The 26,369-nt window shown below is 47.4% G+C and overlaps 2 protein-coding genes across 2 annotated transcripts; one reads left to right on the top strand and one right to left on the bottom strand.

The window, feature by feature from the left end:
* Positions 1–1,145: 1,145 nt before the first annotated feature.
* KIF2C (kinesin family member 2C) lies at positions 1,146–26,369 on the bottom strand. The gene is made up of 21 exons (XM_081087091.1): positions 26,156–26,369; positions 25,016–25,110; positions 20,751–20,846; positions 20,538–20,586; positions 16,384–16,506; positions 13,756–13,878; positions 12,887–12,987; positions 12,183–12,278; positions 11,772–11,826; positions 11,523–11,685; positions 9,286–9,376; positions 8,958–9,021; positions 8,789–8,880; positions 6,705–6,847; positions 5,825–6,029; positions 5,618–5,728; positions 4,736–4,803; positions 4,284–4,389; positions 4,084–4,197; positions 1,828–1,951; positions 1,146–1,700 (listed from the first exon to the last, which is right to left on the bottom strand). Exons 1-21 carry the CDS (start codon positions 26,217–26,219, stop codon positions 1,618–1,620), a joined length of 2,166 nt encoding a protein of 721 aa, XP_080943217.1. The 5' UTR covers positions 26,220–26,369; the 3' UTR covers positions 1,146–1,617.
* Positions 23,313–23,761, top strand: LOC308517406 (small ribosomal subunit protein uS8-like). The gene has a single exon (XM_081088559.1). It carries the CDS (start codon positions 23,316–23,318, stop codon positions 23,706–23,708), a length of 393 nt encoding a protein of 130 aa, XP_080944685.1. The 5' UTR covers positions 23,313–23,315; the 3' UTR covers positions 23,709–23,761.

Below are 26,369 nucleotides of genomic sequence, written 5' to 3'. Positions count from 1 at the left end.
ACAGTGCAATGAAGGGATTTGAAAAACTTACATATTCCTGGGAAGTTAGAAGGCCATGCGCATATGCAGGGCTGAGTGTATGCTAAGCCAGATAAGACCTGAAAAGACCCTAGTATCAGTGAGATATGGCTGACCTTGAAGCTTTGCACAAACAGGAATTAAAAGCTATGTACCATTGTGGCCCATGTATCTAAATGGTAAGAGCATTGGCCAGGCACCTAAGGGTCATGAGTTCAATTCCTGGTCAAGGGCATGTACCTGGGTTGCAGATTCAACCCCTGCCCCTAGTCAAGACTGATGCAGGAGGCAACCAATCTGTGTCTCTCTTACACTGATGTTTCTCTCTCTCTTCCTCCCTCCCTCCCTTTCACGCTCTAAAAGTCAATGGAAAAAAATATCCTTGGGTGAGGATTAACAACAAAAAAAGCTATACATCATGCCTTGGCCTGTGTGGCTCAGTTGGTTGAGCATCATCCGTCCCATGCACTGAAAGGTTGCTGGTTTGATTACTGTTCAGGGCACATGCCCAGGCTGTAGATTCAGTTCCCAGTCGGGTGTGTACAGGAGGCAACTGATCAATGTTTCTCTCTCTCTTTTTCTCTCCCTTCCTCCCTCTCTCTCCTTCTCTCTCTAAAACTCAATAAAAAACATTTTTAAAAGAGGAAAAAACACTATATACCATAAGCAAGTGGGATTTATCCCAGATTTGCAAGGTTGGTTTCACATTTGAAAATAAATTAATATACTATATTGATGGAATAAAGGGGAAAACACAGAAAAAAATCTACGAAACTTAATACACTTTCATGATAAAAATACTCTACAAACTAGAAACAGAAGTGACTTCCTCCACCTGATAAAGGCCATCTACAAAACTCCACAGCTTATATTATCCTTAATGATCAGAAATAAAACAAGGATGTCCACCCTGGCCACTTCTATTCAAAAATGTATTGGGGCCCAACCAGTGTGGCTCAGTGGTTGAGTATCAACATATGAACCAGGCCATCTGCAGGTGTGGATTTGGTCTCCCAGGTAGAGGACAGAATCAGCACTGCCCAGAGTTGCAGTAGTGTCCTTAGTCCCAGAAGGTTCAGACACACTCCAGGCCCTTCACACATGCCACACAACAGGCTGATTTTTTTCCTCTTTCTTTATTGTTAGACACAATGTGTAACCACAAAACAAAAAACAACAGGGATCCTCTTAGACCTTAAAACAGCAAAGCAAGGAACGAAGAGGTTTAAAAGTATGAGACACTTTAGTGCCCAGACCAAGGATGGCAGGTCACAGCCGCCGGCAGCCAGTCCACGCAGGCAGAATGCTGACCAAGAGAAAGCTCTATGCCAACGAGCCTTCCCCACTTGGAAAGAAGGGCCACACAGGGTAGTTAAAAGTTCCCTCTTCTCATCCTTGCTCCCTTCAGGACTACAATGGAGGAAGGAAAGTAGCGTCCCATGTCACTCTGATCTCCCCAGCTGCCCTGGCTCTGATGCCCCAATACTTGGCATTTACCAAAGCCTGTCTGAGCTCAGAACCAGGTGCCCACAGTTCACTGGGGAGAAGTGGGGTGGTGAAAAGGCTGGGTGTGACACCAAATATCTTTATTTGCAGTCGTCACTGGAGCCGTTTCTTGCTGCTTATTTGTTTGCTGGCCTGTTCTTCCATCTGCATGGCCAAGCGTAAGGCCTTGATGTCATCTGGAAGGAAGGAGAGAGGTGGTACACTAAGGGTTAGGGGGTGTCTCAGAGGCCCCACTCCCTCAGGGCAGAGCTGCCATCACCTGCAAAGACCCCACCCTGCAGCTCCCCATCCAGCTGCACCCACCTTGCAGGGCTGAGAAGTGCTTGGCTTGCTGGGCCAGGGCAGACTCTGTCTTGTTCACAAAAGTCTCCAGGTCGTAGTCGGGCTGCTCGGTCATCTCGGAGAGCTCAAGCCAGCTTGGCACTTGCTGCAATGACACAGGGAGCACCTTGCCGGTTCAAACAATGACCAAACCAATTTAGCAAATCATTCCTAACTGCAGTGCAGATGGCCATTCCTCCAGATGGCCCACACCCTGCCTCCTGACCCTCCTGCAGAAGTCCCCAGACTCAATTCTTCCTCTTCCATGTCCCAAACCTGTCCCTGTCCCTTATACCAAATGAATGTTTTTATTTGTCTTGATGCTCAAGCCAGAAATCTGAACTTTACTTTCACCCTGCTTGTCCCCAAATCCTACCAAGTCCACCCTTTAATAGTTCTTGAATCTCATGGCCATTGCCACACTCAGTCTAGGCACCAACATCTCTTTCCAACAATCTCCTAACGGCTCTCAACTCCTAAGTGCCTCTACTCACTCCCCCCGTTCGCAAACCAGGCTTCACACGGTGGGTACAGTGATGTACACAAAGCTCTGATATGACCTTGGCACCCCTCTGTGAAACTCCCTTCAGAGGCATACACTGCCCACCTAACGAAATCTAGGCCTCTGGTCTGAACCATAAGGCCCTTTAGCATCAAGTCCCTGCTGACCTATCCACAGCTTAATTTCCCTTCATCATCAGCTCACACCTTTTGCTGACCAGAGCAAACTTCTCATTCTTCATGAAAGTACCATGTCCTTTTATTTATTTATTTTAAAAATATATTTTATTGATTTTTTTACAGAGAGGAAGGGAGAGGGATAGAGAGTTAGAAACATCGATCAGCTGCCTCCTGCACACTCCCCACTGGGGCCGTGCCCGCAACCAAGGTACATGCCCTTGACCAGAATCGAACCTGAGACCCTTGAGTCCACAGGCTGATGCTCCATCCACTGAGCCAAACCGGTTAGGGCCCATGTCCTTTTAAACATTTGTACCCGAGTACTCGAGGGAGGGAGGCCATGCCTAAGCAATGATCTTTCACGTTCCCTCTTCCCTTCCAAGGGCCTCAAGCTCTTCCTTCCTGTTCTGCACCAAGGGCCCCGTTACGGTGCACTTTTGGGCCTCTCCCCTCACCCGCTCTTCCTCAGTGGGCGTCATGGCAGTGCTATTACCTGTCACTCACTAAACACTGACCACATGCTGGGCACTGCTGAGTGCTTCCTTTTTTTAAAATATATTTTTGATTTCAGAGAGGAAGAGAGAGATAGAGATAGAAACATCAGTGATGAGAATCATTGATTGGCGGTCTCCTGCACGCCCCCTATTGGGGATCAAGGCTACAACCCAGCATGTGCCCTGACCAGGAACTGAACTGTGACTTCCTGGTTCATAGGTCGACACTCAACCACTGAGCCATGCCAGCCAGGCTGCTGAGCACTTTAAAAGCACATTAGCAAATTTGGCTCAGTGAATACAGCGCCGACCCGCAGACTAAAGGGTCCCTGGTTCGATTCCAGTCAAGAGCAGGTACCTCTGTTGCAGGCTCAATCCCCAGATCCCCAACCCTGGTTGGGGCACAGGTGGGAGGCAACCAATGGATATATCTCTCTCACATCGATGTTTCTTTCTCTCTGTCTCTCCCCCGCTCTCTAAAAGTCAATGAAAAATATCCTTGGGTGAGGATTAAAAATAAATAAATAAATAAATGCACATCATTTAACCCTCAGACAAAACCATCCTGTCTTAGCCATCTTAAGGATGAAGAAACTGAAGCTAAATGACTTTCACAAGGAAATCACTTATAAATAAAACAATCAGGGCTGAACAAGTCTTGCTTCAGGGCCTACTATCCATACTTTATGTTTTTTGTCCTTGGTCGCAGCACAGGAGCTGGCATACAGAAAGTACTCACCGAACATTCACTGAATAACAAGGTCCCTGCATGTTAACCACCCTCCAAAACCCCCAATTAGGAGCATGGTGGAGAGAGACTAGCTCCGGCTAGGATGGAGGAAAGCTTGTGTGCCAGGCTAAGGAAGAGGGTGTGGTATTAGCTGACCTAGAAGAATGGATGAGTGAATAGGTAAAGAATTAAGGAATGCTAGGGTGGAGGGCTGCCTCTTGCCATGCCAACCTGAAGACCTGTGGAAGCAAAGCCCAGGTCACATTCAGGCAATGGTGCTGAGCACAGCGGCGGTCCTGTGCTGGGGTGGATATGCCAGCACCAGCTGCCCACCTGGACAATCTCCTTGAGCTCTTCAATGGCCCTCTCCTCCAGTTCCCTGATCTGAGTCATGGCTTCATTAAAGCTGGACATCTGGGAAGACAGTTCCTCTTCTTCCTTGGAAAGCTAAAAGGAGACACACAAGAGTATGGCCCAGTTCCCATCTCAGCAGGCCATGTTTCTGTCTTGCTAGGCCCCACCCTGCCCCTTACGTTGCTTGTGATCAGAGACTCCTGAGAGTTGGCTTCTGTCTCTTCTGTTTCCATTTGAATTGGCTGCTCCCCACTGGGCCCGCTGTGGGGGCTCAGCTCCTTGACCCTGAGGAAGCAAGAGGGTTTCTGATCCCATAGCAACCTTGTTGGCACTCACAAGAGTGCTGTACCACTTAAGACCACCAGCCTTGAGGCTTTAAGGGGATGGAGCAGCAGCTTTGCCTCTGGCCTAGGAAAAGACCCTCATGCATGCTGACTCCCTACAAGGCCTGGAGGGGATTGGGACAGACCTTCAGCATCCTGTCGGAATTCCCGAACCTCAGGTTCACTGAATCATGGAAGAGTAAACAGTAAGCACTGAGTCCCAGAGCCTCCTCCCTCTTCCATCACTGCCATTCCCTTCTCCTCCCCCACATCCTGCTCCCATCCCACAGGGCCATCGGTACTGGTACCTGTCTGCGTATCTTAGTGTATTTAAAGTATATTCACAGGAGCTTATGCCTGGTGAGATCATGGCAATCTGCAAAAGAAGGAATGGATGGTTAAAGGTTGAGGATCATGGGGTATGGGAGAGAGGTTGAGGATCATGGAGAGAGGCTGCCAGGAGGAGTTTCTCCAAACTACTGGACCCTCATGGTACTGGGGGAGAGCTCATTAAGCACCTATTCACCAGGCAACTGGCTCCACTGCAAATTAAAGCTCCTTAAAAAGTTGGTTCCGTGCCTTTAAAGGCACATCTTGTGACCCCCTCCTTCTTTATCTCTTCACTGACCCATTCCTCACACTGAGGTCACACCTGAAGGCTCTGTGGCTCCTACTGGAGCCCTCACTTCATCCAGGCTCAGGAGTGCCTCAGGGAGAAGGCGTTAGAGCTTAATCTGAAATCCCCATCTTCCCTGCAGACATGGGAGAGGATGTCCATGGAGGGGAGCAGACCCTAGCTAGAAGGGCTTGTGGGTAAAATAAGGGAGGGATGAAAAGCCATTCAAGGCCAAAGCCCTTCCCGTGTTCGAGGCTGGAAGCCAAGGAATACGAGGGAGGTCACAGAAGCCAGGATGCCTCGCTCCTGCTTCCCCAAAGGTCCTCCTCCTGAATTCTAGAGCCTCCTTTCCACCGGGGAGGGAGGAATGACCTCCCCAAACCCAGAGCTGCGGGGATATACGGAGTGCCTCCTTCCCTCCCCTGGGTAGGCAAAGAGGAGTCAAGAACAAAAAGGCAGGGATGAAGCTCAGTTAAGTTAGAGTCTGGAAACCCAGACAGCCCAGGGCACGGGCCTCCTGCCCAGGATAGGCCTAGATGATGTCCTGCACCACCTCCACAGCGCCCCTACTCACCATACAGGTCCTTGAGTTCTCCCCGATGAAGGAGTCCCGTAGCACCTGTGTCAGCTTGCTCTCGCGGAAAGGGGTGTGAGCCTTGTTCTGTCCCAGGGCCCTGATGCACTCCTGTGGGGCACCAAGTGCAACTGAGGCTCTTTCCTTAATCTCCGCTGCCCACTTCCTGCCCCACCAGCACTCCCACCTCTACCAAGCCCCTGCTACCTTCAGAGCCAGGAGACTTTTGTTGATTTCTGCGCCTTCCATGCGGGTCTGCCGGTCAGCACTGGAAGTGTCTGCACCTCGTTCGTTCCCTGCCAGATCCACCAAAGAGAACTTGCCATGCACTCTCCCTTTGGCTTTAAGGAGAATCTGGAAGCAGGCATGAGAGCGGGAAGAGTTGGAGTTGGCAAATGTCTGCCCAGAGGTCCTATGGTAAAGGAGGCAAAGAAAGGCTATGAGCTTCTGAAGTCACCAGCCACCCCCTTCCACAGCAGTGAATTCTCTGGTAAGAGAGGGACACAGGTCAGGACTGTAAGAAGTCCTATGTCTTCATCCCAGATTTCTGTTCTGCCTTCCCTGGGCAGCTCTCCCTCCAGCAGAGGGGCTGGTAAGTTTTCCTGGCAGCCACAGTATTGGATTCTATGCTAGGGGCATGGCCAGACCGGGGGGCCCATAAGGACACAGAGAAAGATAAGCTATCTCTGTTGCAGGGCACACAGGGAAGGAGGGTTGTCATGAACGTGAGGGCCCTGCAGCGAGAGGGCAGCTCGTTCCCTGAGCCTCCAATATACCAGCCTAGGGCCTGGAAGAGCACTTCCCCACAGGAGCTATGGCTCCAGCACTTTCAGCCTAGAACAGGCCCAGAGCTCCCGTCTCCCATCACAGAGGGAGGGATCAGTGAAGAGAAACCCAGACAAGAAAGGAAGCCTGCCCTGGTTAGGTTTAAGACACTTGAGTTGCTCCTGACGAGCCTGTTAGAGACCTCTTACCGCAGGGGCCTTCAGGGAGAGCGGGACGCTGTGGAACCGGATGGGATCAGAGCTAGTCTGTCACCTGAACTGGGCATTAGAAAGTAGCCCCACCCCCTCACTAGAATTCTGACCTGCAGGCACTGCCTGTGTCGATCATCTTGATGACGTCGTCAGCACAGGTAACCAGGTGCTCCCGCAGCCCCACCACCTGCACCTGCTGCTTCCCGTCCTCCAGCACGCGCAGCTTGGCCTTCTGGTTCAGCAAGTCGAACAGCTGTGTCGGGCAGGGGAACCAGGCTAAGGCCGGGCACTGGCACCCCACCTGACGCCTCCCTCCTCAGGGCCTGTCCCAGCTTAGACAAGGGCAGGCAGCAGGCAGGGAAGACAACGTGAGCTGAGCAGACTAGCAGAGGGTGTGGGTTCTGGACTGGGCTGCCTCAGCTGGATGTGATTCTAATACTTCACTAGCTGTGTGAACTGGGTCAGTACTTAGCCACCTACACAACAGTGATGGTAACACGTCCTTGGAGGGTTTTTGTGATTAATAAGTGAATTAAAACAAATAAAGTGCTTAGAACATAATGTCATATTAATAATCAACATTAGCAGCCCTGCCTGGCCAGTAACTCAGTTGGTTAGTCTCGTCTCTACACGGCAAGGTTGCAGGCTCAATCCCTGCCAGATCTACCAGAGAGAGACACACAAGAATCCCCCTGCCCTGGCTGGTGTGGCTCAGTTGGTGGGAGTGTTGTCCCAATCACCGCAGGGTTTCAGGTTCGATCCCTGGTTGGGAACATACCCAGGTTGCAGGTTCGCTCTCTAGTAGGGATGTGTGCGGGAGGCAACTGATCAATGTTTCTCACATCAATATTTCTCTCTCTCTCCCTCCTTCCCTCCTTCCTCTTTCTCTAAAATCATTGGAGACATATCCTTGGGTGGGAGGATTAAAAAAAAAAAAAAGAAAGAAAGAATTGCCCAGCCGGTGTGGCTTAGTATTTGAGCATTGACCCGGGAACCAGGAGGTAACAGTTCGATTCCAGGTCAGGGCACATGCCTGGGTTGCAGATCGATCCCCAGTAGGGGGCGTGCAGGAGGCAGCCAATCAATGATTCTCTCTCACCACTGATATCTCTATGTCTCTCTCCCTTTCCCTTCCTCTATCTGAAATAAAAACATATTTTAAAAAAAGAATCAACCAAATGAATGCATAAATAAGTGGAACAACAAATTGATGTTTCTCTCTCTCCCTCTAAAATCAACGAATAATTTTTAAGTATTAAAAAAAAAATCAGTTACTTGCCGAGACCGGTTTGGCTCAGTGGATAGAGCGTCGGACTGCAGACTGAGAGGTCCCGGGTTCGATTCCGGTCAGGGGCATGTACCTGGGTTGCGGGCATATCCCCAGTGGGAGATGTGCAGGAGGCAGCTGATCGATGTTTCTCTCTCATCGATGTTTCTGGCTCTCTATCTCTCTCCCTTCCTCTCTGTAAAGAATCAATAAAATATATTAAAAAAAAAAAAAAAAAAAATCAACAAAGCCATTATTATCTAGATCCTGCTCTAAGGAAAGCAACTCTGCAAAAATGAAGAGAGTTGTATGTGTTAGTGTTTATTCATGTATACACACAGAGATGGGGGTTGGGAGGAAGAGAGGATGAATATGAGAACAAATATGGGTGATCAAAGGAAAAAGAGTTATGAAGGAGGTGGGTCGAGGGTGCACAGGGGACACTCAAGGCAGACATCCCATCTGAAAGGAACCCTGCGGAGTATTCCTGCCATACTTGTTGACTCCTTTTTTTTTAAAGCCCAATTACAGCTTTTTTTTTTTAAGATTTTTTTTTTTTTAATATTTCAGAGAGGAAGGGAGGAGATACAAACATCAATGATGAAATGATGAGAGAGAATCATTGATCAGCTGCCTCCTGCACGCCCCACACTGGGGATCGAGCCCGCAACCCAGTCATGTGCCCTTGACCGGAATCGAACCCAGGACCCCTCAGTCCGCAGGCCAACACTCTGACCCATTGAGCCAAACCAGCTAGGGCACTTGTTGATTCTTGAGTACCATCCCACCATCAGATGAAACCCCCCATATGTCAGGGCAGAGCTTCACAGTCCATAGATTGTTTGGCTTCTACCATTTCTAGCCAACCGCAGGTTTTTGAGAGTTCAGGGCCCCCAACAGTATAAACAGGGTCTCCTTGTCAGCTACCTTCCCATTATAGATCTCAAAGAACGTCACATAGACTTCCAGGCCCAGGTTCCGGTAGCGGGGCTGATTCTTCATGAGGAAGACATCCTGGGCTATGGGAAAGAGCATGGATTAAGTAAGCAACCTGCTTTCTGTGCCCAGCCCCATGGCGGCAGAAGACACTACTCACAGGCCATCGCATAGATTCCTTTGGATGCATTCTGGGCTTTCCCAGAGAGGCCTCCGCCCATAGTCTGCAAAAGGAAGGGACAGAAGACTTGGTAAAGGGCCCCTGGCCGAGGCTAGAGCACTACCGGCTCCCTCACCCCAGTGGGCCACACCAAAGTTGGGAGGCTGGACCTGTTAAGGCACCTCTCTGCACCTGACACAACAAGCGTTATCTGATGATGGAGCACCTACACTGAGTGGATTTTCTACACGAAACTCACTGTCTTCCTTTTTAGGGACCCAGTGCAGCTCATGGGCACACTCATACCCTGCCATGCTTGAATACTCACATGTGTCTTGCCACTTCCCGTCTGGCCATATGCAAAACAAGTCGCTTTTCCGCCTTGGAAAATTGTGTGTACCAGTGGCCTTGCTGTGAACCTAGGAGAAAGGATAGGGAAGAGTGTATTATCTCTGACCAAAGTGTGTACCCTGGAACATGGTCCTGCTGCCCTTCCACTGCAGAACCTCTGGGCCCTCCATTCCTCCTTCCAAGCACTAGTACTCCTCTCCTGCAATGGGGTCCCACCTGACTCAGCCCACTCACAAATCTGAAATTCTCCTAGCCGGCTGGAGGGAGGTGGGGGCTGGACTGACTTGCTACGAGCAAGTGGATGGCCCATCCTCTAACTGAGCCACCAGCCGCTCCCGACTCTGAAGACATAGACAAAAGCCTGAACTTAGCAGCTGACATCCAGCATAAGATACACTACAAAGATCAAAGGAAACCCTCTAAAGTAGGAGCCCAAAATGTTGTAGTCTTTGTGGGCCATGTAAATATGTCACATTAAAAAACAACAATCTTTAAAAACATAAAAAACATTCTTGGTTTAGAGCCATATAAAAAGGGACTGTGAACCCAATTTGGTCCAAGTTTGTCAACTTCTAGTTTGGAGCAGTGTTGTCCAATAGAACTTCTGTGCTGATGGAAATGTTCTGTATCTGTGCTGTCCAGTAGTAGCCACTTCCACATGGGACTGGTGAAGCACCTGAAATGTGGCTTATGTGACTGAATAACTTAATTTTTAATTTCATTTAACTTTTTTTTAAAATATATTTTTATTAATTTTTTACAGAGAGGAAGGGAGAGAGATAGTCAGAAACATCGATGAGAGAGAAACATCGATCAGCCGCCTCCTGCACATCCCCCACCGGGGATGTGCCCGCAACCCAGGCACATGCCCCCGACCGGAATCGAACCCGGGACCCCTCAGTCCGCAGGCCGACGCTCTATCCACTGAGCCAAACCAGTTTCAGCTAATTTCATTTAACTTTTAATGAACAGCTATTTGAGGCTGTGGGTGCTTTATTAGAGAGAGCAGTCCTAGAGTTTGCTGAGTCTGCAAGGCCCAGTCAGTAACAGGGTGGCTGCATAAGATACTGGAAGAATCCCTGAAGCCAGCCCAGCCTCAGAGAATGCAATGGGTAACACCTCACTTCTGATCCACTGCTAATGCTGCAAAATGGCATATGGCAGCCCAGGAACCAGAACCAGAATTAGAACCAGAGCCAGAGCCAGCTCTATGTGAGCTGATCCAAAGAAAACATGGCCTCACCTCTTTTTGTTGAAAACCCCGCCTTCCTCAAACTGCAGCGGGAAGGCCGGGGAAGGTTGGGGGGCAGGAGGTAGGGGGGTAAGAGATCAACTAAAGGACTTGTATGCATGCATATAAGCATAACCAATGGACATAAGACATTGGGGGATAGGGGAGGCTAGGGGACTGTCTAGGGCGGGGGGATAAAATGGACACATATGTAATACCCTTTGTAATACTTTAAACAATAAATTTAAAAAAAAAAAACAAAAAACAAAAACCCGCCTTCCTATCTCCAAATCTGCCAGCCTGCCTGACCCACATCCTCTGCTCTTTCCCATTACAATGGAGTGTCCCTGTTCCATCACAGGCCGCCCGTTTGCCTTCTGCTTGTTCTCTGAGGCGCCTTCCCTCAGACTTCTCTCCCGCAGTCCCCACTCCCTTTTCTTCTGGTGCATCATCTCTACTAACATGCAAATGTGCTCTGTGTCTCCCATCTTTTTTTTTTTTTCCCAGATTCTATGAATATTTTTTCCCTTTATTGATTAAGATATTACAAATGTGTCCTTATCCCCCCATTGTCCTCTCATCCCCCCCAATTCTGCCCTCATAAAAATATCCTTGGTGCCCAGCAGGCGAGGCTCAGTGGTTGAGCACTGACCTATAAACCAGGAGGTCACAGTTCAATTCCTGGTCAGGGCACATGCCTGGGTTGCGGGCTCGCTCGATCCCAGTGTGGGGAGTACAGGAGGCAGCCGACCAATGATTCTCTCTCATCATTGATGTTTCTATCTCTCTCTCCCTCTCCCTTCCTTTCTGAAATCAATAAAAGTACATTAAAAAATAAAATAAAAAAGAAACACGAGAGGAGGCCAGGAAGGGCTTTAGAGTCCAGCATGTCTGTGAGCAGTGTTAGCACAGAGCCTTGCATGGAAAAGATCAAATAGAGTGAGGGGAGGTGGGGTGGTGGTGAGAAGAGGCGAGGGACTAACCTATAGATGACTTCATTTGAAGCTGTTTCATCAAATGCAAAGTCAAAGCAGAACGCCTGGTTCTCCAGATACTTTGTTAAGTCCACTTTTAACTTGGGCTCGTGTACGAAGAGGAGACACTTGCTAGGAACAGAAATCACATCAATTTCTTTCTTGGCCAGTTCTGCAGAAGGAGAGTATTTTCAGGGGATGCTCCCTGGACACAGGGATCCTCTATTACTCCAAAGCCCCTTTCTGACCGGAGTTTACCTTGTTTATTCAGCGGGCGCTTCCTAACACAAACGCATATCCTGTGCTCTTCTATCTTCAAGAGGATGAGAGAAGACAACCAACCAACAGAAGGTTAGGGCAGTATTAAAGAAAGCTTCTCCAGAGCCCCTCCCTTCCAACCCCAGGTCTGGCCCAGTCAGGAGCCAAGATCTAACACTAGGACCCTGCCTCCCCATAGTTACTCAAGAGCATAGAAGATAAGGTGGGGTAGAGGGAAGTTTATAAAAATCAGACTCTCATCTAGGTCTCACTAACTCCACTCACCAAAGGATCTTAAGAATACCTGTAACGGCAAGGGAAGACTGCTCGATGCTCTCCTTTAAAGTTTTCTGTCTCTTAATTGTAAACCTACTCAGGAAGGAGAGGTAGAAGCCCTTTGGGTTTACTTACAGGATCAGTCATAGTAAGGGGATGACAATCCAACGTAGCCCGAAACTCCTTAATCATCCGGGAAAATTCCCAGTTTGGAAAGCTGTTGTCATACTCCTGTTTGGGACAAGAGCAAAAAGAAACTGACTGCTGAGATGTAAGTGCTCCTCGACTTCAGTACTAAGGAAAAGCACCATCTCTCCTTGTGCAATTGGTCCATCAGAGTTGACAAAACCCCCACATGGTCTCACTTCCTCCCACCCTGACTCTAGGCTGAGAACCCAGGAACAAAGCCCTGGGAATAGAGACTGGCAGGGGGGCCTAGGCATGCACCAAACCACTCTAGGAACTGGGGTGAGGGCCACTTAGGAGACAGAAGGCTGGGATTCCCCAGAGCAACTAAGGGGAAATGCTCCAAACTAGAACTGCATTGCAGCACCTCCACCACATACACACAACTAGGAGGTTGGGGGAAACAGGCAACTGTGCTCTGTGACAGGCGTGCCCACTGAACAGTCAGCATGAAATAGTCCCCATGTGAAGGCCCTCAGAAGAATATCTGACTTATTTGTTCTCTGACTCCTGATGAGACACCAGTTAAACTTCCTGGATATCAGAATTGGAGTCTCAGTAATGCTGGGCCCAACTGTATCTGTGTTGCCGTTAACGCTGCAGTTAAGGATACCTGTCAAAAACCCCATGCCCTAGCTTCCCAAGAAAGATACCTGAGCTCGCTTTGTTCTCATTTCAGAGATCTGGGCCCTCTTCTCTTCTCGTTTGTTCTTCATTTTTTCCATTTCCTTCACAATACATGATTTCCTCCGAACTAGGGGAAGAAAAGCTCATTCTTTTACTTGTCAAGGCCAGCGAGCCTATTCTTCTCCAGCTGCTGTACTGAGTCCTGGGCTTTCCTAGGACTAGGCCTTCTCAAGACCTTTAGACTTAAATTACCATATGCAAGGAGAGGAAGCAGTAGATGTGACTCTTGGGATGGTCAAACTCACAAAGTAAAGATCTGCCCATGTGAGTACTCCAGGTCTAACCCAAACTCTCCCCATAACTCCGTGACATTTTCTCAACCACCAGAGAGGTGAGACCATCACTATTTAGTCTTAATGATTACTCTAGGCAAGTGGTTCTCAACCTTCTGGCCCTTTAAATACAGTTCCTCATGTTTTGACCCCAACATAAAATTATTTTCGTTGCTACTTCATAACTGTAATGTTGCTACTGTTATGAATTGTAATGTAAATATCTGATATGCAGGATGGTCTTAGGCGACCCCTGTGAAAGGGTCGTTCGACCGCCAAAGGGGTCGCGGCCCACAGGTTGAGAACCGCTGGTCTAGGCTGTTCTTCAGGTGTCAGCCTCTTAAGACTCTAGTTTGTGACAACACTTCAATTACATTAGAAGGTTTCTGCCAACTTAAGGGGACAGGGTCACCCTTGTGCAAAATTGATTCCATGGCCACAGGGAAACATGCCCCCAAGTGACAAGTGCAGTTTGAACTCAGGTGCCACGGCAGACCAGGTGTGAAACAGAATGAAGCTGCCCTGCACTAGGAGTAGGGCAGCGGACAGCTCAGCATGTCTACCTGAGTTCACCGGGTTTGCAGAAGAGCTGCCTCGCATGGAATGGACTTGCTCTTCTACCTCCTCGCTGACCATCGTAAATGGTATTTCAGCCACTGCAGGGCAGGAGTTCCTAGGGGGGCCAGCTGTGAGGAAACAAGAGTCACTGGCGAAGCCGGCAATGCAGCTGTACTCAGCCGAGCCCTCATGGCTCATGGGCCAGGAGGATGGCTACTGACTGCCAGCTCAGCAAGGGCTCAGGCTCCTACAGTGTGAGCAGAACTTGGGTTTCTGCCTTCACCTCAGCCCACACCCTGAACCGGACCAGTATCTCTGCAGGGGCTCGCTCCTGGGTCAAGAAATCTTGAGTTCCCTGCCCAGGCCAGTTTTACTCGTGGTTAGAGCATTGGCCTATGGACCAAAGGGATGCAGGTTCGATTCCTGGTCAAAAGCACAGACGCTGGTTATAGGTTCCATCCCAGGCCCTGGTCAGGGTGCATGTAGGAGGCAACCAATCGATGTGTCTTTCACATACTTGTTTCTGTCTCTCTCCCTTCCACTCTCTCTAAAAAAATCAATGGAAAAAACAGCCTCACAAAACACACACACACACACACACACACACACACACACACACACAAGATCAAAGGGAAAAAATATCCTTGGGAGAGGATTAAAAATAAAAAAAGGGTGAGTAACTCAGTATGGGCTTCACCATGAAGGGAAAAGCCTTTTAAGGCCTGAATTCCTTAGGCTTGACCGCAGCATGGATTCTTAGGCCAGGTCTTTCTACTCACTGGGAGAAAAGCCAGGCCTTTCTCACTTTCAAAAGCCTTGGAACACATGCCCTAACCGGTTTGGCTCAGTGGATAGAGCATCAGCCTGCGGACTCAGGGGTCCTGGATTCGATTCCAGTCAGGGGCATGTACCTTGGTTGCCGGCACATCCCCAGCGGGGAGTGTGCAGGAGGCAGCTGGTCAATGTTTCTCTCTCATCGATGTTTCTAACTTTCTATCCCTTTCCCTTCCTCTCTGTAAAAAATCAATAAAATATATATATAAAAAGCCTTGGAACACAAAAAACAAAACAAAAAATCCTTAGAACTCAGGTGGTTAACAGGAACAAAGACTGAAAAGCCAGAAATAATGGAAACATGAGCAAAACTAACCATACTGATTCAACCCTGAAAGGTACAACCCATGACAACTCACTCCTTCCCATACTTGGTCATGATCCTTTACCTTCATTTTATAAGAGCTAAATTTGATACCTGTAAGATGTAATGGTTGTGTATCTTACAAAATCTTCATCTACTTTATGTGTCTAATAAAAGTTGACAATTGCCTGGCCGGCGTGGCTCAGTGGTTGAGCGTTGACCTATGAACCAGGAGGCCTTGGTTCAATTCCCGGTTAGGGCACATGCCTGGGTTGTGGGCTTGATCCCCAGTGTGGGGCGTGCAGGAGGCAGCCGATCAATGATTCTCTCTCATCATTGATGTTTCTATCTCTCTCTCCCTTTCTCTCTGAAATCAATAAAAATATGTTTTTTAAAGACAGTTTTAAAATTCCATATGTATAAAATTCAAAAAGAGAAAAAGCTAATTTATGCTATTAGAATTCAGGATTAGCCCTGGCAGTGTGGCTCAGTTGGCTGGGCATCATCCCATGCTCCAAAAGGTTGATGATTTGATTCCAGGTCAGGGCACATGCCCAGGTTTCGGGCTCGATCCCTGGTAAGGGGCTTGCAGGAGATAACTGGTCGATGTTTCACTCTTACATCAGTGTTTCTCCCTCGCTCTCTAAAAATCAATTTAAAAATCTTAAAAAAATGAAGTCAGGCCCTAGTCAGATTGGCCTGTGGAGAGAGCATCAGCCTGCATACTGAAAGGTCCTGGGTTCAATTCCAGTCAAAGGCACATGCCTGCATTTGGGGCTAGATCCCCAGTGGGGGGGATGCAGGAGGCAGCAGATGCATGATTCTCTCATCATTGATGTTTTTATCTCTCTCTCCCTCTTTCTTCCTCTCTGAAATCGATAAAAATACATTAAAAAATACCTTAATCAATAAAGAAAGGAAAAAAAAGAACTCAAAAAAAATTATTTCTCTTTTACAGAGCTCTGTGGCCTTCTGGGGACACAGTAACTGATCTGTATTATAAAAAATATTCTCATTAGTTCCTGTATGCCCTGTAACAAAACCTAGATGCAAATAATTTCTAATTAAGAAAAAGATAATGGATCAAATTTTCATTAAACCAGAGTAAGTAAGTAAGTAAATAAATAAATAAATAAAAAGAAGTAGTCAGGAGTATAGGTTTCGCTGGGGGCTTAGGAGCTGCAAGGGTGCCTGAGGGGGACTTCTGGGTGCTGGTAATGCTCTGTTTGATCTGGGTGTTAGTTATATGTGTGTGTTCAAGAACTGTATATACTAAATGATATGTTCACTTTTCTGTATATACTGTATATGATGTTTCAAGTAAGGAGGAGAAAAAGGTATTTTCCAGATAAGGGAGCTGTGGGGCGGGGGCAGAACAATACTAAGTGCTAAGTCAGGGGAGTGTAGGAATCTTAGGATATTCCAGAACAGGTTCAGGCAATGTGGGAGGAGCTGCTCCAGGGCATCAAACAGGGAGAACAGATTCATTACTCACTGGGAACTAAGAACTGCTTGCGGGAACTGGCACGCACGGGCAGGTCCACCTCCATACCATCCTCCTTAGGGGTGATGTGAACCTCTGACAGGGTGGACATGCGAGTGGAGCGGCTTCGGAGACCTAAAGAACCGGGGACTATCAGCGTAGCATGATAAGGAGGGCAGGTGGAGCAACCCTCCAGATTCTATACAGGGTGAGATGGGTCCTGACCACCAGGAAAGGAAAAATTAGACAGGCTAAGTACTAATGACCCCAAAACCCATTTGTTCACATTCTGCAAACCTGAGCGCTCCTAAGGACAAGGATTCTCCCACAAGAAAATCTGTCTTGAGCAAATGGAGGGATCTACAGCCAATAGGAAGTCATTTCTGGAGAGACAGACCTAATCTTGCACCTACCATTCTACAACATTCTTCCCATACCTTAAAGCAGAAGACAAATAGCAGTATTCCCACCTGATGGATGGGAATGTTAAAGTTCAGAGAAATTAAGCAACTTGTCTACTGTCCTTTAATTGTAAGTCAGAGCCAGGATGTGAACCCAGGACTGTCAGATTCCAAAGTCTGGGCTTTTCCCACAGCGTCAGGAAGCTTTACAGAGCCAAGCATGGGCCACACATCAGAAACCCAGGGAATCAGCTACCTTGATTTTCTGGAAGAATGCTTAACTGAGAGAAACAAATGAGTTATATTTGAATTCTTGTCCATTTCTACCCATCTATATAGTTTTCCTATATAAGAGAGAAACAATCCTATCTATCCTATCCTATATAATAAAGAGGTAATATGCAAATTACCCTCATGCCCTCACAAGATGGCTGCCTACGACCAGGCCGGCAGGGAGTTTAGTGAGGGATGACCAAACGACTGAACAGCAGGCTGCGTGGGGCAATTAGGCCGGCGGGAGGGGTGGGGGGGCAGTTGGGGGCGACCAGGCCGGTGGGGGGGGGGCAGTGAGGGGTGACTAGGCTGGTGGTGGGCCAGTTGGGGCGATTAGGCTGATAGGTGGGCAGTGAGAGGCGACTAGGCTGGCGGGGGGCGGGGGGGGGCAGTCGAGGATGATTAGGCCGGCAAGGGGAGCAGTTGGGGGCAACCAGGCCGGCAGAGGGGGCAGGTTAGGGGGCAACTAGGCCAGCAGAGGGGGGCAGTTGGGGGCGCCAGGCCAGCAGAGGAGGGCAGTTGGGGGCAACCAGGCCAGCGTGGGAAGCAGTAAGGGGTGACCAGGCCGGCAGGGAGGGGGCAGTTAGGGTGACTAGGCAGGTGAGCAATTAGGAGCCAGAGGTCCAGGATTGTAAGGGATGTCCGACCAGCAGTCGGACATCCCCCGAGGGGTCCCGGATAGGAAAGGGTGCAGGCTGGGCTGAGGGGACCCCTCCCCCTGCACAATTTTCGTGCACTGGGCTTTAGCATACATACAAAAGACTAAGTGATCAACCATACATCCGTATGTCTGACTGACTGGCTGGTACATATGATGCGCACTGGCAATTTAAAAATAAACATTGACTTGCGCATGTGCGATACATATAAAGCTCTAGAAATGGATATTATTGAAATCCCTCATGACATGATTTGTAATGGATCTATTATTGAAGCTACCTTTGGAAATAGCATATCTGTAGATAATTTTAAAAATATATCTAAATGTGTGACTCTTTGTCCTAAAAATGAGCATGTTCATAAATTAAATGAATTTTGGATACACTCAATGGAGGTTTTCACACCTATTTGAGTGATGATTCCATCGATTCAACAGATGATGCCGAAAAGGAAAATTTTTCCCATTGAATTTCTTAATAGTATTACTCCTTCGGGAATGCTGTGTCATAAATTAAAATTGAAAGTAGGTGCAATCATCATGCTACTGAGAAATCTTAATAGTAAATGGGGTCTTTGTAATGGTACTAGATTTATTATCAAACTATTGCGACCTAACATAATCAAAGTTGAAGTATTAACAGGATCTGCAGAAGGAGAGGTTGTTCTGATTCCAAGAATTGATTTGTCCCCGTCTGACTGGCCTCCCATTTAAATTAATTTGAAGACAGTTTCCCGTGATGCCAGCATTTGTGATGACTATTAATAAATCTTAAGGACAAACTCTAGACAGAGTAGGAATATTCCTACCTGAACCCAATTTCGGACATGGTTAGTTATATGTTGCTTTCTCTTGAGTTCGAAGACCATGTGACTAAAGTTGTAAATACTCCATCACAAGGGAAAATTAGTCAAGCACTCTGAAAGTGTTTTTACTCTTAATATGGTGTACAGGAAGATATTAGAATAAGTTTAACAAATTTATCAGTCATTGTTTTTATCAATGTTGTTTTTATATCATGTTTTTGTTGTTATATCATGCTGTTATTGTTTGTTTATTAATCAATTTATATATTATTTTTATATACATTACTAATTAGTAATTAGTAAAGAAAATTGACTAATTTCCTTTCAACTCTGACACTTCTATTATAGAGAAAGGGCAAATAGTGATATTAAAATATTTCTTCTTATTAATTTCCTTTCAATGTGCACAAATCTGTGCACTGGGCCACTAGTTCACCTATAAAATAAGTCATACATTTGGAAATAGAACATGTGGTGTCATATAGGCCAACATCAACTTGTACTGAATTTCTGAGTCTCCTAAATTTAGGTTGATCTGATGACTCTATATAATCCAGTGGTTCTCAACCTTCTGGCCCTTTAAATACAGTTCCTCATGTTGTGACCCAACCATAAAATGATTTTCGTTGCTACTTCATAACTGTAATGTTGCTACTGTTATGAATTGTAATGTAAATATCTGATATGCAGGATGGTCTTAGGCGACCCCTGTGAAAGGGTTGTTCAACTGCCAAAGGGGTCGTGACCCACAGGTTGAGAACTGCTGATATAATCCATGTCTTTCAATAAAGAGCCTAAGTTATTAATATTTTCCTATTTCCCAAAAGATTTATAATCTTCTGCTTCATTTCTACTGTTCAATAACATGCACCTTTATTAAGATTTTTCTTTTCCATTTATAAGGAGCTGTGGCAATATCTCTTGGGGTCGGGAGTGAGACCGCGGCCACTTCCATCTCTCCTGCAGGCCAGCAAGAGAGGGCCAGCACCACACCACTCATGCTCACATCTTTCACCCTGGGCCATGTAATTACTTTGGCTCCCGGGATAGCTAGATCATGCAGGGCGATGATATTCTCTGGACTGGGATAGGCCATGCAGATATAGCTGGTTCCGAATAAGCTGGGTTTCTTGGGCAGTTTGTGCCTACAGCCACCCACTATGGTCATAGACTATTGTAGTCAAAGTAGGTTTAGGCTGACTTCTGCAGAGAAAGCCCAACCTTTTAAGGCACTGCTGAAATCCCACTCGTCCGACCTCACCCCCAGATCTCCATAGCTCCATGGACTATACTTCTAACTGGCCTGGACCTAGCTTTTTGACAGCTGGTTCACCACCTCACTCCAAGGCGCACTGTTCCCCTGAGGGAAGAAAACAAGCCTGCCAAAGCTGATTAACACTCTGGATTCTACAACGAAGACTTCTAGACTAGTCAGCAAATTTCCCAAATGCACCAGGTCCCTGAGAGGTTGGTCTACGAGCTATAGGTTGGATGGCTGGATTCATTTCTTTTTTTAACTGGCTTGAGGAATGATTGACATACAAAAGCTATAGATATTTAATGTATTCAACTTATTCAACTTAATGAGTTTGGAGATAAGTATACAACCATGAAACCATCATCACAATCAATGCCATAAACATACCTATCACCTCTAAAAGTTTCCTCCCAGTCCCTATGTTATGGTTATTTTTTCCTTTTGTGGTAAGAGCACCGTATAAGACCTACCCTTACAGTAAAATTTTAAATAGACAACACTGTTAATCATAGGTGCTATGTTGCACATTAGATCTCTAGAACTTATTTATTTTGCATAACTGAAACTTTGTACCCTTTGACCAATACCTCTCCATTTCCTCCTCCCTGTAAGTTGGATTCTTCCTCACTGAGGAAGATGGGGCAGGACTCAGCTCACATAGAAATCACCTGCTAAACTGGAATAATGAGTCAACTTCACAGGTTCCTAAGCCCCAGGAACATCATTCTGGGCACAATCCCATGACAATAAGCCAGTAGAAATGCATTTACCTTCCTTTGGAGCGGGAATTTTGGAGTTGACTGATCTGCGCTTTTGTTTCTGAAAAACAAAACATACCACCACCATATATGGCTCTTTTCAATTCTCAAGAGTCCAAGTGCCGTGCTGAAGTCCTAGGCAGTCTCAGAAAACAATCCAGCAAAGAGCCAAAAGCCAAGTGAATCCTCTGGGGCACTGGCTGCAGCCAGACGACAGGCACCTACCATGACATTCACCTGCAGCGGCAGATTATCCTTCGGGTGTAAGGGAAGAGGCTGTAAGAGTTCTGGGTTTATTGCAGCCACATCATCAAAATCAATCTGCAAGGAGCAAATGAAAGTTTCAATGAAATAACATAGCTTTTTCAATCCAACTGCATCTCTGCAACCAAGATTCAGATAAACAAATATTTATTCTTTAGGTGTGGTTTACCAACTGGATGTATATTGGTTTCCGATTTCCAAACTATGGTAGATGTCAGTGATGAGAACCAGATGAAGACAGGCAAACAGTCAGGTAGCCCACGGTAGACTTGGGGTACCTGGTTCCCCCACTGTCCTGCTGGGCAGTGGGATCCTGCTGGGCTCAGTGCCTGAAACACTTCTTGCTGGCTGACATGAAGGAGGAAACAAGTTCTAACTGTCCCAGTGATAGGTAAAAAGCAAGAGCCCTTCAGGATCTTATGGGCAGGGACATGTTCCAGAGAGCTGCTACCTAACCCTAATCTATCTACATTTTCTAATAGGCCCAGAAACTTCTTCCCCAGTCACAGCGGCCTGCTCATGCCTGCAGTGCAGTCACAATTCTAGGTTTACATCACCAGAGTCCTGGAACTCTCTAGGGACAACTCAAACACACTAAGGCAGCGGTTTTCAACCTGTGGGTCGCGACCCCTTTGGGGGTCAAACGACCCTTTCCCCAAGGTTCACCTAAGACCATTGGAAAACACATATATAATTACATATTGTTTTTGTGATTAATCACTATGCTTTAATTATGTTCAATTTGTAACAATGAAATTGGGGGTCACCACAACAAGAGGAACTGTATTAAAGGGTCTCGGCATTAGGAAGATTGAGGACCACTGCACTAAGGTGAGAGCTTTACCTCCTACTTATTAACTAGCTTATTAAACAATTCATTATGCACCCTAGCTGATTTGACTCAGTGGATAGAGCATTGGCTTGGGGACTGAAGGGTTGTGGATTTGATTCCAGTCAAGGGCATGTACCACGGTTGCAGGCTCGATCCCTGGCCCTGTGTAGGAGGCAACCAATCGATGTCTCTCTCACATCAATATTTCTCTCTGCCTCTCCCCCTTCCTTCCACTCTCTAAAAATCAATGGACAGATCCAGAGACAGAGAAGCATTGATCAGACCGTCAAACCTCAGAGGGAAGGTAGGGGAGGGTAGGGGTAAGGGGGAGATATCAACCAAAGGACTTATATGCATGCATATAAGCATAACCAATGGACACAGACACCAGGGGGGTGAGGGCATGAGCAGGGGGGTGGTGGGGCAAAGGGGGAATAAGAACACATATGTAACATCTTAATCAATCAATAAAAATCAATGGAAAAATATTCTTAGGTGAGGATTAGCAACAACAAAAAATGTATTATGCACAAGTAAGGCAATAGAAAGAGATATTCAAAGATGAATTAAGACATATTGCCCTTCGTTGAGGTCCTGGGGTGGAGGCAGGCTGGAGTGGGTGAATGGGGGAAGAAGGGGGACATAGGTAATACTTTCAACAATAAAGAATTATTTTTTAAAAAAACGACATGTATCGCCCTTGCCTTCAGTGAGCTCACATTCTAATGTGGGGGAGAGTAGTCATATATACAAAAGGCGAGAAACCAAAGCAGCATGGGATAGACAAGGAAGACAGAACAACTGAATGCAAAAGCTGGCAAATACTTCAGGAACCATATTTCTATCCACTTTTTTTGGACAGCTACAGGCCCTTACTACACCCCGGCCCCCCATTTCCGATCCCTAAACTTCAGAAAGCATTAACAACATGGGAAACCACAGCCCTAATCCTAGTTCTGAAGTTCTGACACTAACTGATTTTCACATTGATGATTAAGGGTGAACATCCCAGGAGGAAAGAATGAGTGTGAAGGCAGCAAGGCCCCAGGCATGGTCAGGGTGGGGAGCTGCCCCACTTGCCCCGGCACAAGATATTCTGTGTGATACAAAGAAAAAGGGTGATTGGGATCAGATCTTGAAAAGCTTTGGAATGCCGCACAAGAAGTTTGGACCTTATTCTACAGGCAATATATGAGCTGGAGTGAGACCCAACAAGAGCTGTATTTCTAAACAAACAACAACAAACCAAAACAAAACAAATCAGAAAGAACTAGCAGCTGGTTGAAAGCATTTTTAGAAACTTCTTTATTCAAGGGTAGATAATGTAAGTTTTCGATTCGTTTATTTCTCCAATATAGCACATAAATATCTGCATACCTACCATAAGGTGCTACCCTAAGCAAGCCCTGTACATTATCTCATTAAGCTCCATGAAAGAGGGCCCAGGTCTGTCTCACCCACACCTCTATCACCAGCACCAAACACAGTGTCTGTCTTTCTTATTGTATTTTCTCGTGTGGCACTTTGAAACCTGCACAAAAGGATTTGTTGACTAAATCCTCACACCAACCCTATGAGGTAGATATTATCATCCTCAGAGCTGAGGAAACTGAATTTTTCTAAAAGGGGCAGAAACATGCCTGAGAACATATAAAATAGTGGCAAACTTTCCGCCATTGGTCATTGCCGCCATAATGGTGCGCATGAATGTCCTGGCTGATGCTCTGAAGAGTATCAACAATGCCAAAAAGAGAGGCAAGCGCCAGGTTCTCATCAGGCCGTGCTCCAAAGTCATTGTCCGGTTTCTAACTGTGATGATGAAGCATGGTTACATTGGCAAATTTGAAATTATTGATGACCACAGAGCTGGGAAAATTGTTGTGAACCTCACAGGCAGGTTGAACAAGTGTGGAGTAATCAGCCCCAGATGTGATGTGCAACTCAAAGATCTAGAAAAATGGCAGAACAACTTGCTTCCATCCCGTCAGTTTGGTTTCACTGTACTGACAACCTCAGCGGGCATCATGGACCATGAAGAAGCAAGACAAAAACACACAGGAGGGAAAATCCTGGGATTCTTTTTCTAGGGATGTGATACATATGTGGAAATAAAATGCCTCAAAGGACAAAAAAAAAAAAATAGTGGCAAAGACAGACTAGAACCCAGGTTTTCATACTCCTAGCCTGGTGACCTCTTCTCCACACCTCAATGCCTCTAAAGCATAAATGTCTTAGTCACAGCTCTCCTCTTCTCAAAATTCTTCCAAGGCACCCCACTGGCTACAGAATAAAATCTCAAACATCTTAATGCCAGAGATGAAGACCCAGCAGCCTGAGCCTTCTACTGCTTGCAGCCAGCTTCTTCATTAGTCCCCACGAGGGCCATCTGCTAAGCCTTCCTGCCACTCCCACAGCCCAGCTCATCCTCAACGAGTTCCAGCTCTGAGCTGCCCTAGCACTATTCACCTGCACCATTTATCACAAGTTGCCTTGTTATGTGGTGTTTCAGAAACATACATTCAGAAACAAACATATGCATTCAGAAGCTAGCTTGGGTGAGCATGGTTTTAGGATTCTGTACAGTTTGCTTTCTACAAACACCAGAAATTGTTGATTGCTGCAATTCAGAATAGGCCTTACTAAATAAAATCCCAATGCCTCCAAAGAGGATCATGTTTGAGATCAGGAAGGACAACACAGCATCAAAACCAGGCTCTCAGTCCGGCTGGTGTGGCTCAGTGGTTGAGCAATGACCTGTGAACCAGGAACCAGGAACGAGGAGGTAACAGGTCAATTCCAGGTCAGGGCACATGCCCGGTTTGCAGGCTCAACCCCCAGTGGGAGTGGGTGGGAGGGTGGGGGGTGCAGGAGGCAGCCGATCAATGATTCTCTCTCATCATTGATGTCTCTCTCTCTCTCTCTCTCTCTCTCTCCCTCTCCCTTTCTCTCTAAAATCAATAAAAATATGTTAAAAGAAAAACAGGTTCTCGCCTGGCCAGCATGGCTCAGTGGTTGAGTGTTGACCTGTGAACCAGGAGGTCAAGGTTCGACTCCTTGTCAGGGAACATGCCCCGTGTGGGGTGTGCAGGAGGCAGCCAATCGATGATTCCCTCTCATCTATCTCTCTCTCCCTTCCTCTCTAAAAATATATTAGAAAACAAAACAAAACAACAGGCTCTCGGCCAAGGTTATGGTTCCGATCCCCAGTCAGGGCCCATACAAGAAGCAACAAAATAAAAGAGAGACAAACAAAGCAACCAATGAATGTACAATAACTGGAACAACAAATGGATGCTTGTTTCCCTCTCTCTCGCCCCCTAAAATCAATCAATAAAAAATGTTTTAAAGGCTCTCACCCGTCCCATTTCCACACAGATCTTTAGGTGGCACCTACCTCTTTGCCCTTTGTGGCACCTCCTTCTATCCATTCCACTGAAACACAGGCTTTCTCCAAGTCCACAGTCCTTACACTGGCACTGTGAATTAGGCCTAGAATAGAAAAAGGCCAGAGTTACCCATCTTCTTCACTGTAAGATCCCACAGAGCCGGGGCAGCGTGGCTCAGCGGCTGAGCATCATCCATGCACCAGGAGGTCCCGGGTTCTATCCCCGTCAGGGCCCATGCCCGGGCTGTGGGCTCAATCCCCAGGGGGGCCATGCAGGAGACAGCTGATCCATGTTTCTCTCTCATCCATGTTTCTCTCTCTCTCTCTCCCTTCCTAGCTCTCAAAAACCAATAAAAATATAGTTTAAAAAGATAAAGATCCCACAGAGACTCTCAGTGTGGAGCTGACCTGAAGGAAAGGACAGCTGCCTTTCTTTCTTTTTCACAGGAGCCAAATTCCTGGCACTTCACCCTTAGCACATCCCATAGTGAGGCGGGCAGAGAACAAGTATTAAAACCGAGCTGACGGGGATAAGGATTCAGCACCCCACCCCCAAAGAGCCTACAGAGTGGGGCGAAGGTCTGTTTGGGGAGTCACTCTAGTCCTCGGGTGAACTGTCCCTCAACACAGCGCCCCTCGGCTCCCCCTACCTTCATCCTGACGGTTCTCCTAATGACATGGGCATGAGAGAGAGAGAGAGAGAGAGAGAGAGAGAGAGAGAGAGAGAGAGAGAGACAGAGAGAGACAGAGAGAGGGAGAGGGAGAGAACGAACAGAACAATCTCCTGAAGAGCAGGGATCTGTCTGGTTACACTGAGCCCCAGCGCCCGACACGCTGCAGGTGCGCAGTGTTTACAGGGGAGCAGCGGGCGAGGAAGCCGAGGTCCCTGCAAGACCAGGCCGGCTCGGAGAACTGTGGAGAGGAAGGTCCCCGGCCCCGAGGAGCCCCGCCTCTCCCAGAGGACCGGAGGGGGCCAACCGCCAGGCAGGGCCCCGCCCGGGTGGGGAAGACGGGTTGCCAGTGCACAGACGCGGACCTGTGGTGAGGCCATCCCCAACGGTGTCTCAGGGCCCTGCCGTCTGGGGAGGGGCAGTCACTTCAGCCGCCTCAGAGCCCACGGCCCCCCGGCCTCGGGACCCCGCCCCTCACCATTACTGCGTTGGATCTTGATGTCGAGACCGGGAAACAAGCGGGCCTGAAGCGTCGAGTCCATTGGGCAGTCAGTCGGCAGATGCGCCGGGGGAAAAAAGCACCAAGAACCTCCAACTCCCCTAACTCGACGAAGTCCTAACGCCCGTAAACCGCCGCAGTTTAAACCCCGCGCGCCAGCGTCCCTGCGCTTCGTCACGCCGTCGCCGGCCTC

This window comes from Myotis nattereri (assembly GCF_964212035.1).
Source record: "Myotis nattereri genome assembly, chromosome: 3".
Classification (NCBI taxonomy): domain Eukaryota; kingdom Metazoa; phylum Chordata; class Mammalia; order Chiroptera; family Vespertilionidae; genus Myotis; species Myotis nattereri.
This window is presented reverse-complemented; position numbering and strand designations above follow the sequence as displayed.

Excerpts from the sequence above, each read along its gene's own strand:
- LOC308517406 (XM_081088559.1), top strand. The coding sequence starts at position 23,316 with ATGGTGCGCATGAATGTCCTGGCTGATGCTCTGAAGAGTATCAACAAT.
- KIF2C (XM_081087091.1), bottom strand. The coding sequence starts at position 26,219 with ATGGACTCGACGCTTCAGGCCCGCTTGTTTCCCGGTCTCGACATCAAG. Across the intron at positions 11,686-11,771 it reads GCGCCCGCTGAATAAACAAG|AACTGGCCAAGAAAGAAATT; the intron begins GTAAACTCCGGT and ends CTCCTTCTGCAG. Across the intron at positions 9,022-9,285 it reads CGGGAAGTGGCAAGACACAT|ACTATGGGCGGAGGCCTCTC; the intron begins GTGAGTATTCAA and ends TTCCTTTTGCAG.